Source organism: Onychostoma macrolepis, chromosome 22, assembly GCF_012432095.1.
Source record: "Onychostoma macrolepis isolate SWU-2019 chromosome 22, ASM1243209v1, whole genome shotgun sequence".
Lineage (NCBI taxonomy): Eukaryota > Metazoa > Chordata > Actinopteri > Cypriniformes > Cyprinidae > Onychostoma > Onychostoma macrolepis.
In genome coordinates, this window is record NC_081176.1 from 365931 (window position 1) to 386090 (window position 20160).

General features: G+C 34.8%; 2 protein-coding genes across 2 annotated transcripts in view; both read left to right on the forward strand.

Moving 5' to 3' along the window:
• The first annotated feature begins 6768 nt into the window (after nucleotides 1–6768).
• LOC131531286 (gastrula zinc finger protein XlCGF49.1-like) lies at nucleotides 6769–8821 on the forward strand. The gene is made up of 2 exons (XM_058761970.1): nucleotides 6769–7016; nucleotides 7579–8821. The coding sequence occupies exons 1-2, from the start codon at nucleotides 6968–6970 to the stop codon at nucleotides 8187–8189; spliced, it is 660 nt and encodes a 219-aa protein (XP_058617953.1). The 5' UTR covers nucleotides 6769–6967; the 3' UTR covers nucleotides 8190–8821.
• An 8921-nt stretch (nucleotides 8822–17742) lies between these two features.
• Nucleotides 17743–20160, forward strand: part of LOC131531309 (zinc finger protein 239-like) — an 11064-nt gene continuing 8646 nt past the window's right edge. The window contains exons 1-2 of the mRNA XM_058761999.1: nucleotides 17743–18903; nucleotides 19394–20030. Coding sequence (XP_058617982.1) covers nucleotides 18855–18903; nucleotides 19394–20030 — 686 coding nt within the window. The 5' untranslated portion in view covers nucleotides 17743–18854. The remainder of the gene's footprint in view (nucleotides 18904–19393; nucleotides 20031–20160) is intronic.

A 20160-nucleotide genomic window follows, 5' to 3' on the forward strand; every position in this document is an offset into this window, starting at 1 on the left:
TAAAAGTGTGTTTTGTTGTTAAAGTTGTTGCTAACTGATGAGAAGTGTTTAGCTGAATCTAAATTCGCCCCCCTATACCCTCATTCACTATTCCCTACATTAGTCCACTAATACAGTTCAGCTGAAGGAGTGAATGAAAACCAGTGAATTTGGACACTGAGTGCACTGGAAGAACTGCTGCTTTTGTGTAGTTTGTGTTGCTGTTTAATAATCATTTGAAACTGACAAACTAGCAGCTCCAGTATGAAATGCTTTACCTTGAACTCTGTCATGGAAATTATGTATAAACCCTAATTACAATTAATTTATATATGTTTTGTATTACGCTGTATTACACTGTGGACGAGCGCTTTGTAAAATTAATGGATGGATTCAGCTGCGGGCACCATCTTCTGGCGACTCTCACAGTGCATTATGGGTATTCTCTAGCCGTTGGGCATACATCAGTTGTACACTCGTTACTGCTGTGCATTGTGGGATTGAATGAGTGCACTCGATAATGTTCACTAAGGTTTCGGACACCACCGAAAATAGCTGTCCACTCAAAAAGTGCCATATTTAAGAGTATAGCGTGATTTCTGACACAAGGTTTATCTTTTTAAAAGACTTTCCTCTCAAATAACATTGTATGTCCTTATCTTTATTAATGTGCAGAAAAGATGTGTAATTAATGATACAACCCCAGATAGCACACGTACATTATTCATTAATTGATGAACCGTGTTTCATATAAAACACAAAACCAGAAAATATGAAAACATAAGTTAAACTCAATTCATTGGTTCTTTCACTTTTTAAATTTTTACGTTTATATTTGGTGTCTTTTAATTGTATGTGTGTGTGTGTATATATATATATATATTATGGCATGCCATTCAGGAAAATTTGAGTATATGGAATGGAATGAAACTTGAATATACTGAATGAAAGTTTAAATATGTTGAATGAAAGTTTGAATATATGGAATGAAAGTCTGAATATATAGAATAAAAGTTTGAATATATGGGACGAAACTTGAATTGGGTGGATGATTTACATGAAAGAGTATGTATTTTGAAACAAGTGAAAGATATCTTACAGGTAAAAAAAAAAAAAAACTTGTGTAGTTCTGTAGTAATCTACATCAATGCTATTTTTGTCGACAAATAAAAATGATATGAAAATTCCCAGTCAGAACTGACATCCTGTGTGATAGATGTGCACATATGAATTGTAACGTTCTGATCTAACCGCGGGAAAACTCTGCTCTGTTGCATGTTCTACAGGCTCAGCAACAGTGCTTCAAACTGATTCAGAGCGGTTTGCAATAAATGAATAGCACACATTTATGACAGGCAACTGCTTATGAACTAATGCTGATTAATTATAGCAATGTTTACTTTACAATGTTTATATGGTAATGTGTTTTAGACGGTTGTAAGAATGCATATTTTATCTCCCTCATGAACTTGAATGAATTCAAATAAGAATTCCGGTGTATTTCGGGGATTCCAATCACAGGAAGGAAAGACTAAGGACATTATTTGACATATTATTCAATAAATAGATTTGCGCAAGCGCATGAACACAGCCCGCAAGCGAATTACAGTACTGCGCGCACAAAATAATAAAACCGCGAGTATGGCCTCAAATCTGTGCCATTAATAACCGAGCACACCACTTATGCTGGCGCGCGTGGTAAATCACTTCCGAGAGAAGAAAACAGATCTACACGCGAGGAAACGGGAGCCCGCAAGCTAATTTCAAACACTCGGACGCATCACATGTCCTCTGCGCGCAATACAAGCCCTGGCGCGCGTGATTATCCCCCACATCCTCGCGCTCGATCTTCTCTCACCTGCTCGCACGAACACTTCTATTTTTGTCAGTCGTGGGGCGGGGCTTGCTGTTTTAATTGTTATCTCTAACGCCATTGGTTACGTCCCCTTTTCCGGAAGTCAGCTGTGATTGGACGCCTGTGAAAAGGCGATCCATAATCTATTTGAAAAAGTTTATTAACATAAATTAACATAAATTCTTCCGTTTACTAGTGATTACTAGTGATTACAATCTTATGATGTTACAAAGATAAAACAGGACCATAAACCCTTTTTTTTTTATCTGTATTTTTATTAGTTTTATATTGCACAATAAACAACAACAATAAAAGAACAAAATATATAAAATAATAATGATTAAAAAATAAATCAATAAGTAAAAAACAAAACAAAAAAAAAACAGACTTTTGAGAACAACAATCAGAGCATACAAGCAGTTTCAATGGAAACATGACTAGGCACTCAATAGGGGGCAGACAAGATACTAAGCATTACATTGCTGGTCAGAGTCAGCATTACATTGGTCCAAATGATCTAGAAACGGTTCCCATATACTGTAAAACTTATTAAGATTACCAATAACTCCATATTGGACTCTTTCCATATGCAATATTCCAGTAAGATAGTTCAACCAGGTCTTAAACTGAGGAACAGTGTCCGAATTCAACAGCCTCAGAATGACACTCTTAGCAATAATCATTCCGTAAATTATTGTACTTTGTACAGACACATTATGATCTAACAGAGAAATAGAATAACCAAATAATGCAATTTCTGGATCAGGTGTAAAAACACAACCATACCCGAGAACCATTTAAATATGTCATGCCAGAAATCGTATAGTTTTGGACATGTCCAAAAGAGATGGGTCAGAGAGCCTTCTGCAGATTTACACCTGTCACAAATAGGAGAGATAGTAGGAAAAATTCTGTGCAATTTAGATTTTGAATAGTGCAGTCTATGCATCACCTTAAATTGAATTAACTGATGCCTAGAACTAATAGCATTAACCCTGCATAAACCCTTTTTATAGATTTTAATGACACGTTTCCACGGTTTTTAGCATGGTAAATCTACCAAAAAGGTTATATTTGAAATTTTCATACAACATAAAGCTTGGGCTATATTAACTTTGCAAAATGAAAATAAAATAAAATAAAACTAATAGTCAACTTGTTGCTATATGCTGAATTAGTTGTAGTTCACCACTATAGGCTTACCTAACCATATTTATATACAACCTCAAAAATGTGAGAAGTGTCCATTAAATAATTGTAAATAATAATAAGTGTTCCTATGACTCATTGGTAGAGCATTGTGTTAGTAGCGCAAAAGGCCATGTGTTCAATTCCCAGGGAACACACATACTGATAAAAAAATAACAATAATGAATGAGCTGTAAGTTGCTTTTAAAGCGTCTGCTAAATGCATAAATGTAAATGTACATGACTGTAAATCCCAAATTGGTTCAAAGGACATTTGGATGAATAAATTATTTGTTCATATAAATAAGCAAGAGTTGTAAGAGGGTTCTGCACTTTACCCTACTTATATTTATAAAAATAAATAAATGACAACTTGCATCTGGTCTGTTGATGAAGCCATGTCTCAGGTCACATGTGAATTATGGATCGCCTTTTCACAGGCGTCCAATCACAGCTGACTTCCGGAAAAGGGGAAGTAACCAATGGCGTTAGAGATAACAATTAAAACAGCAAGCCACGCCCCACGACTGACAAAAATAGAAGTGTTCGCGCGAGCAGGTGAGAGAAGATCGAGCGCGAGGATGTGGGGGATGATCACGCGCGCGAGGGCTTGTATTGCGCGCAGAGGACAAGTGACGCGCGCGAGTGTTTGAAATTAGCTTGCGGGCTCCCGTTTCCTCGCGTGTAGATCTGTTTTCTTCTCTCGGAAGTGATTTACCACGCGCGCCAGCATAAGTGGTGCGCTCGGTTATTAATGGCACAGATTTGAGGCCATACTCGCGGTTTTGTTATTTTGTGCGCGCAGTACTGTAATTCGCTTGCGGGCTGTGTTCATGCGCTTGCGCAGTTTTGTCCCACTTTTAACGCCATATCTATTCTTCTCCCATTTCACCCGCCACTTACTTACATGTATTTCGCGAGAAATTGATTTGAATTTACGTGATGTAAATCGACTGACAGGACTCTCTGAACTGCAGCGCAAACAAACATGGCGGCGCCCATCTCACATTACAGATCACGATCAAGATCATTTAGAATTGTTTTTTAAAGGATAAAACACACTCATTTGCACATATTTGTGAATCGGAATATCAGATAGTTGATTATATGGTAAGCAAGTTTATGAATATTTTGAATAAAAAAGGAAAAACTAAATAAAAGCGATCCATCTGTCATACAGTGTTATTGTGGACGCGGTGTGTCATGTGACAAGCATGACGCGTCGCCATGGAAACATTAAGGGGAAACGTTCTAAAATAATGGTCGCCTAAAAAAAACTCACTCTGGGGGACCGCTGGAATATTTTAAACTCACCACTGAAAAGGTTAAAATGATAATGGACCGATGCCGCTACAAATTTGTCATTAGTTGTTGTTGATCAAGATTATGTCGTTATAAAATTATTTTAATTCATGGATTAAATAATTAAGATACAAAACAGCTTAAGAAAATATGCTGATTATATCTTACAAATATTTATACAAATGCTATAAATAGCCTAGAGCTGCGAATAAGACTGCAGTTTCACGTTTTGCGTCTGCATAACAAAGTAAATTATTTTTAACGTGCAATTATATGAAATAAAACCAAACAAGAGGTGTAATGAAGAAAAATATTTAGACAAAAATAAGGAAAAAGAAATTCATTTTTATAACTTATAGAGTAGGCTAGGCTATAGCCTATATATGCCAGCGGTGTAAAAAATGTCTGTAGAAAAAAATAACAAAACATTCGACAAAGCTCGAGTTAAAATGTTTTGTCATTCATTGTTTTTAAAATTTTCATCTTCCGCTAATATTTAGAGACAGACGGATAAATATAAAATACCCGGGTACAGTTACAGGCCTGTTCCACTCTGTGAGAGAGCAGGCGCAGATCTCCTCCGATTCCTCTGACCAAGTTTCAACCTGTATCAGACGTTATGATTTCGATCAGATGCGTCGGCTGTGTCGGTTGATAAGCCAACGTGGTTTCGACGTTGAATCCATGTTTTATTTTCGACGTAATAACGTTCTGATGTACCGAACAAATAATGAACGTTGATTCAACATCTAAATTTGATTGACGATCGATACTGACCGTTACAACCAAAAATCGACGTTGATTCTATGTCAGTTTGCTATCTGGGTTGGAAGTATGCTGTTTCGAATGCATCCAATGTAAGAATTTTAAAAGGGAAAGAACCAATTAATTTAGTTTAACTTAATTTGTTTTATATGTTCTAGTTCTGTGTTTTATATGAAACATGGTTCATCACAGATTAATGAATAAATGCTGTTGTGATGGTTGCAAATGTCACAATAGCTGATCGTGTCGTTTGCTGAAGTCTGCTGATGTAACCGAATCAAAAAGATAATAAAGATTATAATAATTCATAGTGTTGAATTCCTTGAAATTGGACTGTAAATTAAAGTAAATGGTGTTTGAGTGCCTCCTGGTGGTTAAAATATTGCAGAGGTTTGGTATTTTGTCCCTGAGCATCCACCGTAGTTGGGTGAAACGAGGGAATCTACAATGGATAAGCGCGTCCTTTTGCTCCTTTCTTGGTTATTAAAATGTAATGAAAGTAATTAATATAATTTCTATGATTGTAACTGTTTGGTAATGAGTATATTAAGAGAAAAAAGTATATACTGTGTGTTGTGTTGCATGTGTGACGACAATTATAGCAATTATTGCTGTAGTGTTTTGTTAATGAAATCCTGTTAAGGTTCTTCCGCGAGCTGCATGGATTGTTTTTTCATCAACGGCTAAAACACCAAGATAACCTTTTTTTTTCTTTCTTTAATTTAAATTCATGGGCGATTTTTTTTTCATTTTCTTTGAGGGAATCTGTGAGGGAAAATAATAGAAATCAATCTCAAGACTTGCTGATGCGATTTTAATGTTATTTAGCTGTCTTTCTTTTTTGACATTTATGTTTGTAAAATAAAAAGAATAAATAAATAAAAACAATAGTTTTAGTTACTTTACGTTTTTATATTTGAATAGGACTGCAAACAGAAACTGTAAAGATGAGTGTGTCAGTCATGTCAGTGTGAGAAGTATGTTTTTTTTCAATAGAGCTGTATTTCTAATGGAAAGCACTCAGAATAATATGCTTAGAATAAAGTGAGATGATCTGCTGCTGATCCTGAATGGCTTGTTTAATGAGTGTTTATAGTCTGAGTCTCATCAATAATAATAGAGCTGCTGAAAATCCTCTATTTCATGTTAATAGTCCCTGTTTTCACCTCATTCATTATGCAGATCTCCAGTGAACTGCCAGTTAAAGTTCATTTAATTCTTATCATCAGACTTAATATCTACAAGATACAGTTGTCCTATCAGCATTTATTTCATTAGTCTGTGTTGAACTGTTTAATGTAAAACAAAACAAAGGTAAAAACTGATGAACGAAACTTTAAACTCAAATGGAAGGAATTATGGAAACACTATCAGGTTACATACCTGTACAGGTCATTGCACACAGAGTCCGAAAATTTTGTCAGAAATGTTCACATGTTAAAAAATAAATACAACCTCATGTTGTGTCAATCACGTTTACACACTGCCTCCGAAACTTTTCGTCCGTCATAAAAAAAAATATATATATAAAAAAATGGATCAGGTTTGATTTTTCTGTGTTTTCGCATCCGTAGCATGCATTTTGATAGGAAAACCCCAGAAAAACCCATGCAAAAATATTCTGTTTATTCTTTTGATTTTATTCTTAAAATTTTAATATTTGTAAATATTACAAATCTAACACAAACAGAAACACAACAATCACACCTTCAGTGAAGCTCCTCCCACAACAATCACACCTTCAGTGAAGCTCCTCCCACTGCAGTTCAGCAATAAATGCTGGAATATTTCCATCAGTCTACAAGTGAAGACGAGCATCAGAGCATCAGGAAGAAGTGAAATCTGCAGAGACAGAGTTTATTGAAGGACAGAGAGAACATGAGAGATCCAGAACCCTGCAGAATGAAACACACTGAAGAACAAACAGGTTGGTGTTTATTCTTGATCCTTCATCAATGAGGCTGAGAAACATTAGGTTATAGAGCAGTTAATCAGGTTTAGTGTTTAAAGTAGAAAAATACCTTAAGAGTTGTAAAAAATTAAAGCAATAAATAATATAGGGGAGACTTTCTATCTCAGGGGAACAAAATATGGACTGAAACTCAAATGTTCAAATGATGTCACTTCCTGGATGCTGCCATTAAAAAGAAAATGCTTTAAAAAGGAAGAAATAAAAGGAAATTGTGTTGAGTGAAAAATATTGGCCAGTTTTAATTTAAAATAATTATTCATTATGTAATATATATGTTTTTTTTTAGAAAAGTATATTAATGTTAATATTATGTTTATAATATAATATTATAATTGTGTATTTGATTAAGCATCGAATAGTTCTCACTACAGAAACATTGGATGTAACTGTATTTTTTAATATAGATAATTGTACCTTATTTTGTAAAAATGTGTAAAAAAGAATTTGGTGTAGCTGCTGTCTGCTTTCACTTCACATGATTTATTAATATTGTTACCATTTTTAACTTTAATTTCAGACCTAATGAAAGAGAAACAACAGCATGTCAAAACTGGAGAAAAAACTCTCTCACAGAGTGAAAGTATTTCTTTACTGAAAAGAAGAGACAGGAAAAGTTTCACCTGCACTCAGTGTGGAAAGAGTTTGACAGACAAACACAATCTCAGTGTTCACATGAGGATCCACACTGGAGAGAAACCATTCACATGTGATCAGTGCGGGAAGAGTTTCACACAAAAAGGAAACCTTAAGGACCACATGATCATCCACACTGGAGAGAAACTGCATGAATGTGATCAATGTGGAAAAACATTTTTGAGGGCTTCAAACCTGAAGGAGCACCTGAGAGTTCATACGAAGGAGAAACCACATTCATGTTCTTTATGTGGAAAGAGTTTTTCACAGCCGCAATATTTAAAAAGACATCAGAAGAGACACACTGGTGTGAGAGATTATATGTGCTTTGAATGTGAGAAGACTTTTATTACAGCTTCAGATATGAAACGGCACCAGAGGATCCACACTGGAGAGAAACCTTACAAGTGTTCACACTGTGACAAGAGATTCAGTCGGTCAGAACATCTGAAATCACATGAGAGGATTCACACTGGAGAGAAACCGTATCACTGAACTGCATGCTGGAAGAGTTTCGCTCAGTCACCTTCTCTATGGAGTCATAAACTAAACAATCACATTAAGTAGTTTATTTTCAGGTCCACTGCTTTCAAGTGCTACACCGCATCTCTTCCATATTAATCTGTGATAAGAAACATAATCTAAATTAGTCACAGTGAATAAAGTTCATCTTCAAGACCAGCAGTTTCTGAGAGATTCAGATCAACTCAAACAGAGAGTTCCTCCCCAAAGAACAATATCTAAAATGTTATTGTTGTATACAACTTTGCTTTATGATATAAAATATATTATTATGCTTTATTACGAGTTTCATTTTATGTTCAAAATGTTCTTCTAATGTATATTCGTAAAAGGTTGTTACAGGTTCAAAATGTTCTTGTTCACTAAGCTGAAAAAGAGGCTGATTTACTTTTAATTTCATCTTCACTGCTGTTTTTTAAACAATTAGTTGTTCTTCCTCTTATGGTGTGTTTTACAAAATGCAGGTGTAAGATATTCTGTCATGTAGGTTTGCATCTGATCCATCTTCACTTTTATTCACTTGAGATGCTTTATATCTTGTTAGTCAATAAAGAGAGATCTGTCTTTTACTTTATATTTGCTTCAATTATTAAACTTTTGTTGTCTGCTGATTTTTCTTGCGTCATGAATGAATAATTTAATAATTTTAGTTACAGGCTGTCTGTCTACGTCAGTAACTGTTCTAACATTATTTTTGTTTTATACGTTGTTTTATAATATTTTGTAGTTTGCAGAATTTGGCGGGTTTTTGATCATCATTCGCTTCAGTGTGAAATTCTGAGGTGAGTAGTTCACACTGTTTCACGGAGGCCTAATTGTAAAATACACCTTTCTTATTTTGTTTAATAAACATTTTTACAGCGTTATTTCTGAATAGTTTTTATCGGTCTCAGTGCTATTTGTGTGCCTGCTAACAGTTATAGCTATCTAAAGAAGGTTTTTTTCTTGTTTCTCTTCACATACAAAACGACAAGCGGAAACTATTTTGTTGTTATGAATGTTGTTTTTAGAAAAATGAAGTACATTTAGATTCATGTGGACAAATCACAACATCCGATAAAGATAGCTGAAGATAGTTGTCCATGTCTTTATATTAGTGTTGTTTTTTCTGTATCACTTGAGAAATAATTTTTCAATAGAGCACTTTAATAGGCTTTCAGTAAATATTGTGACTCAAATAATCAGTTTCTATTAGCAAACACTCAGAATAAAGTGAGATGATCTGATCCTGAATGGCTTGTTTAATGAGTGTTTATAGTCTGAGGCTCATCAATATTATCAGCTGCTGAAAATTGTAGGACCTCAACAAACGGACACATCAAATTAGTGTGAAAACAGCACAGTCCTTAAAGGAAGTCCTCTACCAGCCATCTGCAGTCATGAGACTAGTTAACGATTAATCTCAGACCACGGTTTGAGTCGTTTCCTGTCAGCGTTTTCTCATCCACTCAGAGGGATGATAATGACTTACTTAATCAGGAAAAACAAAGCCCCTGTGTTTTGAAGAACTGCAAGAGTCTTTCTTGCAACCCGTGGAGCAACCACATGATTTAGTCAAGATATAGGGATCCATTTCAAACAGGAAAAGGGCCGTTAAAGGAACTTAAAGCCCTCAGGCCGTCAAAACCACGAGATCTGTAACATGACTCCTGCGTGCTCGGTCTCCAACTTTGCTCATGCAACAAAAGAAACACTAACTTACACAAATGATCTCTAAAGACAATCATTTATTTCCATTGCCATTGATGCAAGTGTATGAACAAATAACATGTTTGATGTCTTACATATATGCTTGATGTTTTATGTTATGCGTGGTGTGCTATATTTCGATGTTTACCTTATAACTTTCTTAGTATGTATAGTATCATATTAGAGCGTATTTCAAATGCAGGAAGTTGGAACTAATGTTATGTCAATGTTCAGTTTCATATGAAGGGTGAATACTTTTATAACCATTTATTAGAAACATCCCTCACATGATGGACGAAGCATTATTTTAATACATGCACGGAAAGAAGCCGTGTGGGGCGTGGCCTCGCCCTGTACAGACAATCTGGTTGGAAGATACCTTTAGTGGGTGGACAGAATCCAGCCCGTTAAAACTCCATGACACAAAGCTCATCAGAGCTGCTAAAAAAAGAACTGGGCTGCTGCTGCTGCTGCTGACCACTGGGCCGCTGGAAGAACTTTGCGGCTGGAAAACTTTGCTGCTGGAAAGCCTACAGCCTTAACATCAGGTTGACCATCCAAGACTTCAGCACTATCAACTTCTGACAAAGAAACTTGCAAAGCCTGCAGCGTAAGGACTTCAAAGCCTTGCCAGTTGCGCGCGGCCAGGAAGCCACCAATTCCAAAAGGATTCCCCGAGTGACGTCACGCAACAACGACACCGCAGCAACAAAATCAGCTCCGGGATTCCCTCAAGCAACCATACAGAGAGCCAGCTCAGCCTTCAAGTCAACTTAACGCAAGTAACCAAACAAAAACATCTCTATTTGCTGAAGCTGATGTGCATTAATCTTTAAGAGTAAAGTCAAAGCCTCTGTTTGTGACTCCATCAGGTCTTAGAACCTTAAACTTTCTTCAAATCACAACCCTCTTGCCGAACGTGTGTGTGTGTGTGTGTGTGTTTTGTGTTAGTATTGTATCATAGAATAGTAAATAAACTCTCGTTTCATTTATGATGAATGGTTTGGTGTTGTGTTTTTCAAGTTTGAAACTATTTGCCGAAGATCTTGTTACCTGTTGCTCAAAATTACCCAACGAATTCTGTATTATTATCGGGCCACGAAATAAACAGAATTGCTAAAATATACTGGTTTAATGCTCACTGGCTCGAGTCGTTAAGAAAGTATAAATTATATGTTTTGATTAATACAAATTAATCAGATCCAGCGAATCTCTATGATTCGATTCCCTAAAGCTAAAATTCGAATTAAAGCTTCAATAAAGAGCTAAATTATTACAAAATCCTCTTTGTTTCATGTCAATAGATCCTGTTTTCACCTCATTCATTATGCTGATGACTTCTGATGATCTGTTAATTGCCACATTAAGCTCATTGTATTGGTGTTAACAGACTTAATCACGATCACAATCAGCTATTGTGACGTTACAAGATGTAACTTTTATGCAATGGAATTCTTTAATACTGTATATTCTTTAATACATTTTAGGTAAACAAATTATGAGAATAAAAGGGTGTTTGTGTGACAGGAGAACCTTCATCCAAGGATAGAATATGACGAGCAAGTCTGAGAATGTGGTAACATGACCACCACCAGTATTTAAAATTTTATTTAAAATGTCACTATTGGTGTAAAATATATATATATATTTTTTTACACCAATATTAATTGATACATAATTAATAACTAATTTTAAATTAATTAGCTGCTAAACATTTTTCACTCAACATTGTTATGATAAAATTTCCTTTCATTCCATCTCTTCCTTTTTAAAACTAAAGCATTTTTTTTAAATGTCAACAACCAGGAAGTGACATCATTTGAATGCTTTCTAGAGTACAACAATAGATAATATAAAATAAATGTAAAAAAAATAATGTATTTAGTTTGAATTTCAGATTGTTTATCAAACCTTCTTTCACTGACCGTTTGATCAAAACAAGAAAATGAAAGACATGAGTTTCAGGATTTGTTGTGTACCCTGAACATAGAAAGTCTCATCTATATTATTTATTGGTTTAAGTTTTTTTCCTACTAAAACACTAAACCTGATTAACTGCTCTATAATCTAATGTTTCTCAGTCTCACTGATGAAGAATCAAGAATGAACACCAACCTGTTTGTTCTTCAGTGTGTTTCATTCTGCAGGGTTCTGGATCTCTCATGTTCTCTCTGTCCTTCAATAAACTCTGTCTCTGCAGATTTCACTTCTTCCTGATCCTTGTACTTGTAGGCTGAAATAAAAAAAATAATCTATTATTATTTATCTTTTCTCTCATTAATATACAGGCATATATATATATGATAATTTTATATATGCACATAATAAAATACAATATACAATAAAAAAAAAAAAATGGTTTTAGTGTCTTTCCAGAGTTCAAGAACTTTATTTTATACATTTATAAACCTATTTTGTCAGAAAAACGAATTCTTCAGTTGAAGTAGCTAAAATGTGCCTCAGACCTCAGACAAATGCGCTGTCCTGATTCAGTATCTCCACCAAATGAGATGGTGTAGCCTGGTCAGTGTCATTATTTCAACCTTATCTTCATAACTCGTTAAGAAATGAAAAGTTTCACGACGCAGAAAAATTAATTTTCCTTTCTTGTAAACATCCTGTGCGCGCGAAGAGTCACGTGTGTCAGTTGTGGAGCGACCCTCGCTGTATGTCACGTCACTATATATTAAGCTTTTTTTTTTTTCTTTTTTTTTTATCACTTTATTAAACCTTCAAATAACAAACAGGCATCGTCATTCCATTGTTAAACACATTAACAATAAATCCAAGCAGCATATATAATAAACAAAATAAATAAAAATAAAATAAACATTAAAATAATACTAAAAGCAAATAACACCAATTAAATTAGAGTTTTAAGGCACTCTTCGTTTTTAAAATGTTTTATGGATTGAAATAAAATTCTAAAATCATTTTCAAGGAGAAACTTTAACAGATCTACATATTATTGCACAGAAATGCAATTTCTTTATTTTGCATATTTCGTCCATATTCTGACTTGGTGAAAAGAACATTTTATCTTCACCTGTTAGCTAGCACCCCCCATATTGGAACTCACAGCTGATAATGACCTACCTAACTTAAAATTAGAAACAGTTGCTGACTTCAGTGTGCTAAACACACAATTTTGGTATCTTTTGGAAAGAAGTCCCTTTGGGCTTTACTATCCATCATCCAGAGTTGATAATGCTCAAAAAGATAAGGTTATAGAGTTATGAAGTGCCTTGAAAAAAAATTGTACCACACTGAATTTGTTTTGAATTTTTTTTTTTTTTCATATAAAAAAAAAAGGAATAAACAAAGGAATATCCATCCATATTACAACATTATTGTTTCGTTGGACTAAACTTCTCTATGGGATGTTGTTCTATGGACCCTTACCTCTCTAACTAAACCGGGATTTACAGCAGTGCATGCGTTTGTGACTCCGTATCAAGATGAATATGGTATGTACTGCATTTTTAATGTTTTGTTTTGATGTGTACTACTTACACAAATTTAGCAAATACATTCCTTATAAGCTTTCCATCGAAAAACAGCGATCTATCGTCAATTATATTGTTATGCTTTACCATGAGTTTCATTTCATGTTTTTAAGTGTTCTTCGAATGTATATTTGTAGAAGGTTTTTACAGGTTCAAAATGTTCTTGTTCATTAAGCTGAAAAAGTGGCTAATTTGTTTTTAATTTAATCTTCACTGTTGTGTTTTAAAAAAAAACAATTAGCTATTCTTCTTCTTAGGGTGTATTTTACAAAATGCAGGTGTAAGATATTCTGTCATGTAGGTTTGCATCTGATCCATCTTCACTTTTATTCACTTGAGATGCTTTATATCTTGTTAGTCAATAAACAGAGAGATCTGTCTTTTACTTTATATTTGCTTCAAGTTGGCTATTAAATTTTATTGTCCACTTTTGTTGTCTGCTGATTTTTCTTGCGTCATGAATGAATAATTTCATAATTTTAGTTACATCTAAAATCCATGAAATATTATGATTGCTTTTGGGGCTTTCCATAATTAGGCCTATTTCTCGATAAAGCTTTTAAAAGCCTAATAAACTAAATTTCACCTCACACCTGACTGTCTGCCTGTCTGTCTACGTCAGTAACTGTTTTAACATTATTTTTGTTGGATATGTTGTTTTATAGTATTTTGTAGTTTTAAACGAAATTTGGCGCGTTTTTGATCATCTGGTTTCGCCTCGCGGTGATGACGTCATCAGACAGCGCTTCAGTGGAGTTTTCTGAGGTGAGGCCAAGATGGCGCCGTGGAAAGTGTGGTTCTCTAAACTGATAAACAAATCAGGTGAACACATAACTTTCAAAATTGAATTGAGTACAAAGCAGCTCAGGCAGAGGTAAGGAGAGTGGTAAGAGAGGAAGAGAATAAGGGAAGAGATGTTAAAAAGGAATCCGACAGTAAAACATAAGGGAAGCTATTGGATGTTCCCTTTGAAATGTCTGAATTGAAAAGAGTGAAATAATCTACTCCTGGACAAGATGGAGTAAGTTATAGTATGATTAAACATCTAAGTGAAGAGGCATTGGGAGTAGAGTTAGATTTTTAAATTACAATATGGGTGGATGGAGATCTACCTAGAAATTGGAAAGAAGCAATAGTAATTCCTATAAAGAAACCAGGAAAGGATCATAGAAATTCAACTAGCTATAGACCAATAGTTCTTACTTCCCATGTAGGTAATGGAAAAAATGATTACAGACAGATTAATGTATTATTTGGAAAAAGGAAAGACATTATCTTCAAATCAGAGTGGATTCAGGGGAGAGAGAGGGAATATGGAGCCAGTAGTATGTCTGGAGTCAGGCATAAAGAAAACATTGATGAATAAAGAGACTGTGGGGGCAGTATTTTTCGACATTGAAAAGGCGTATGATATGGTATGGAGAGAGGGTCTGCTAATGAAACGGGAAAAGATGGGAATAGGAGGGAGATTGTATAACTGGATTAAAGAATTCTTGGAAGCAAGATCAATTAAGGTGAGAGTGGGAGACTTCATATCATCTAAAGCGGTGGTTCCCAACCTGGGGGGCGCCAGAGTTCACAGCGTGGGCACGGGAGCAGATATACTTTGAGGTAGGGCTGGGTGATAAAATGATAACTACAATTATAGTGATATAATTTTCCTCGATAAAACAAGTTCGATAAACATTCAATGTAATGTTTATGCAGGAAAAGCGGAACAAAACAGCGCTACTCATTTGAACCGCGCTACACGGACCATATCCGCTCGGTTCAAACAGCAGCGCAACGCAGAGCACGCGAGCACTAAACAGCGCTGTGAGATCCAGTGAGAAGCGCTTGAATTCAGCGAAAAACACAAATGACTGGTATAAACTAGTATCAGTCGATATCAGTCAACTGATATAAACTAGTTTAAATCCAGATAAAACAGCGCTGACAAACAGCAGAAAAACACTGTGCAACGATATAGTCACAAATCGCCATCATTTACCAGGGATTTACTGTAGTAACATTAACTGCACCATAGTATTGTGGCAGAAATGTGTGGTATTTATGTCAAATTCATTATATTAATGTAGACGTGTATTAAAGGAGTAATGGAATGTAATTACACTATATTTGTGATTAAGCTATAAGTTATCGTTTGTGCATTTATAATAAATGTATTTAGACTACTGTTTTACATATAAAAAGGTTGGGAACCACTGATCTAAAGTAATGACAGAGAATGGTACGCCTCAAGGAAGTGTCATTAGCCCATTACTTTTTATAATAATGATAAATGATGTGTCTGAGAGAGTAGATGAGAGTGTTCGCAGATCTCTATTTGCTGATGATGGAGCTCAGTGGTTCAGGGGTGGAAATATAGAGTATGTGGTGCAGAAAATGCAAAGTGCATTAAAAGTGGTTGAAGAATGTCATTTCAGTGTGGGTTCAGATTCTCTGTGGAAAAAAAACAAAGGTAGTCCTCTTCACTAACAAAAGGAAAGGAGTTGACACCAAAATCATAATCTAGAACAGGTGTCTAAAATAAGATTTCTAGGTATGTGGTTAGACAGTAGACTTACATGGAAAGAGCACATTAAAGGAATGGACGATAAATGCAAGAAAGTGTTGAATATAATTAGATGTGTGGCATCAAAAACAATTTACATAATGTTAATCAGATCTATACTGGACTATGGCTGTGCAGTATATGGCTCTGCAGCAAAGACACATCTTGGAATATTAGAAACAATTCAAGCACAGGTATTAAGGATATGTATAGGTCATCTCCCGTTTCAGCGTTACAAGTAGAATTTGGTGAGATGCCTCTCAATTTAAGAAGACAACAGATAACTGCGGTATGCTGGGCTAACTCAGGATAACTCACATCCCACAATACGTTTTCCAGAGAAATGTTGGGAGTATGGATAACGGGAATGTAACAGTTTTGGATGGATAACTGAAGATTTAGTAGAATAATTAGGAAGGTATGAGTGAATTTGAGGAAATCCGGGTAAGGGAATATTTGTGGATAGAGTATGGACATTTAATGGACATTTAAGTGTACTCAGATGCATTGAAAAATCCAGATAATGATCAAGTAGGTATAGCATGTCATTCCTAAATTACTCATTTCCAGAAAAGTAAGGATTTCAAATAAGTTATCAGTTTTTTCAGGAGTTAATTTCAATAATCATGGCTTTAAGGTGGATAAGTGAAGCAGCTTTAAAGGAGGTTTTAGTATGCTCAGATTCTAGTTATGCTCTCTTGAGTATTGAAGAAAAATATTCAGTCACCAGACAAGATTTAATAGTTGAAATTTTGCAATTATAGATGTTAAGGGTGAGTAATATTCATGTGGGTTCCAGCCCGTGTGAGAGTGAAAGGTAATGCAGCAGACTGGAGAAACAAGCTGTGATGACACCAGTATAGAAATGACAGTATCATATAGCAGATATGAAATTAAAGCAATAATACAAAAATAACAAATAATGCAAAGATGGCAACATCAGTGGGAAATGGAAAACAAAGGAAGACATATGTATTCAATACAGCCACAAGTGGGAATAGAAGAGAGGAAAACATACTATCCAGACTTAGAATAGACCACACTGGACTTAATACATCAAAGAAGTTAACGTCTAAGCATCCAACAGGTCTCTGTGATTGGTGTGGAGGAAGTGAAACGCTTGAACATGTCATGATGCATTGTGGGAGGTTTATGGAGGATAGAGAACAGTTATTAGAAGAGTTTAGGAAGAAAGGATAGTATATTATTATTATTAAATACTTATTAAAGGGAGGCCATATCAGAGCTGCTTTATATAAGGTCTTGGAAAACACTGGTTTAATTAATAGGATTTGAGTGTTTTTGTTTCTCTTTCTTTTTGGCTTTTTTATTTATTTATCTTTTCTCCCATTAATACACAGAAATAGAAGAAGAAGAAAAACAACACATACAAATAAAAGACACCAAATATAAACCATTTAAGAATTTAAAAAGTGAAAGAACCAATGAATTGACTTTACCTTAATTTGTTTTAGTTATGTGTTTTATATGAAACATGCCTCATCACAGATTAATGAATAAATGCTGTTGTGAAGGTTGCAAATGTCACAAAAGTCTGCTGATGTAACCGAATGAAAAAGATAATAAATATTATAATAATTCATAGTGTTGAATTCCATGAAATTGGACTGTAAATTAAAGTAAACGGTGTTTGAGTGCCTCCTGGTGGTTAAAATATTGCAGAGGTTTGGTATTTTGTCCCTGAGCGCCCGCCGTAGTTCATCACAATAGGAGTGAAACTACAATGGGTAAGCGCGTCTTTTTGCTCCTTTCTGTATATTGGTTATTAAAATGTAATAAAATAAATTAATGTCATTTCTATGATTGTAACTGTTTGGTAATGTGTATATTAAGAGAAAAATATACTGTGTGTTAGATGTGTTGCACGTGTGACAGTAATTATAGCAATGATTGCTGTAGTGCTTTGCTGATGAAAACGTGTTAATGTTCTTCCGCGAGATGCTTGCTTTATTTAAATTCATGGGCGATTTTTTTCATTTTCTTCCATTGTTTGTTTTCTTTACATTCGAAAGCACTCAGAATAAAGTGAGCTGATCTGCTGCTGATCCTGAATGGCTTGTTTAATGAGTGTTAACAGTCTGAGGCTCATCAATATTATCAGCTGCTGAAAATCCTCTAGGCTATATTTGTTAATAGCTCCTGTTTTCTCCTCATGTTATGCAGATTTCCTGTAAACTGTCAGTTAAAGTTCATTTCATTCTTCTCATCAAACTTAAACTATGCAGTTACTACTATGATATCTTCAAGACACAAATGTAACATTTATTTCATCATTAGTCTGTGTTAGACTTTGTTTAATATAAACCAACACAAAACTAAAAGCCAATGAACAACAAATCTAACTCAAATGGAAGGAATTATGGAAACTGATTTTTTTTTTTTTTGGTTACATAACTTCTATTTATTCTTTTGACTTTTTTTTTCTTAACATTCTAATATTTGTAAATATTAAATGTGAAAATCTTAAAGACAAAACAGAAATGCATGTGTAAATTTGTATAAAATTCAGATACTTTACTATAAATAACAGATAAACATAAATGCTTAATATGTGAATTAGTAGAAAAAACAAATTCACAAACTTTGGCAGATCTGCTCCTCCTCCAGTGAAGCTCCTCCCACAACAATCACTCCTTCAGTGAAGCTCCTCCCACAACAATCACACCTTCAGTGAAGCTCCTCCCACAACAATCACTCCTTCAGTGAAGCTCCTCCCACAACAATCACACCTTCAGTGAAGCTCCTCCCACTGCAGTTCAGCAATAAATGCTGGAATATTCCCATCAGTCTACAAGTGAAGACGAGCATCAGAGCATCAGGAAGAAGTGAAATCTGCAGAGACAGAGTTTATTGAAGGACAGAGAGAACATGAGAGATCCAGAACCCTGCAGAATGAAACACACTGAAGAACAAACAGGTTGGTGTTTATTCTTGATCCTTCATCAATGAGACTGGAAATCATTTAAAGTTATCAGCAGTTCATCAGATTTAGTGTTTATAGTAGAAACATACTTTGAGTTTTAAAAAATGAAGAAAAAAGTCCAATAAATAATACAGGAGAGACTTTCTTTCTCAAAATAGGGACTGAAACTTAAATGTTCAAATGATGTCACTTCCTGGGTGTTGCCATCAAAAATGCTTTTGTTTTAAAAAGGAAGACATTCAATGAAAAATTGTGCTGTAACAGTGATGAGTTAAAAAAAAAATATTGGTCAGTTAATTAGTTTAAAATTATATTAAAATAATAGTTTATTGTAATACATTTTTTATTACAGTATGTTAATGCTAATAATATGCTTATGATAAATGATTATAATTTGGTGTTGTCGTTGTGTAATTTCACTTCACATTTCTCTGAGTTTTTAATGATTTATTCATATTGTAACCTTTTTTAACTTTAATTTCAGGTCTAATAGAGGAGAAAACACATGTCAAAACTGAAGATAAAAATCACTCAGAGACTGAAAGTATTTCTTTACTGAAAAGAAGAGACAATAAAAGTTTCACCTGCACTCAGTGTGGAAAGAGTTTCACATGCAAGACAAATCTCAACGTTCACATGAGGATCCACACTGGAGAGAAACCATTCACATGTGATCAGTGCGGGAAGAGTTTCAGACAATCATCAACCCTTAAGGTGCACATGATCATCCACACTGAAGAGAAACCGCATGAATGTGATCAATGTGGAAAAACATTTTCATGGGTTTCAAGCTTGAGTAATCACCTGAAAGTTCATTCAAAGGAGAAACCACATTCATGTACTTTATGTGGAAAGAGTTTTACACTACTGGAGAATTTAAAAAGACATCAGAAGATACACACCGGTGTGAGAGATTATATGTGCTTTGAGTGTGAGAAGACTTTTATTTCAGCTCAACATTTGAAACGGCACCAGAGGATCCACACTGGAGAGAAACCTTACAAGTGTTCACACTGTGACAAGAGATTCAGTCATTCAGAAAACCTGAAAGCACATGAGAGGATTCACACTGGAGAGAAACCGTATCACTGCACTGCATGCGGGAAGAGTTTCGCTCATTTGTCTAATCTACGGAGTCATAAAATAAACAATCACAATAAGTAGTTTATCTTCAAGTCCACTGTTTTCAGGTGCTACACTGCATCTATTCCATATTAATTCCATATTTGTAAGTCGCTTTGGATAAAAGTG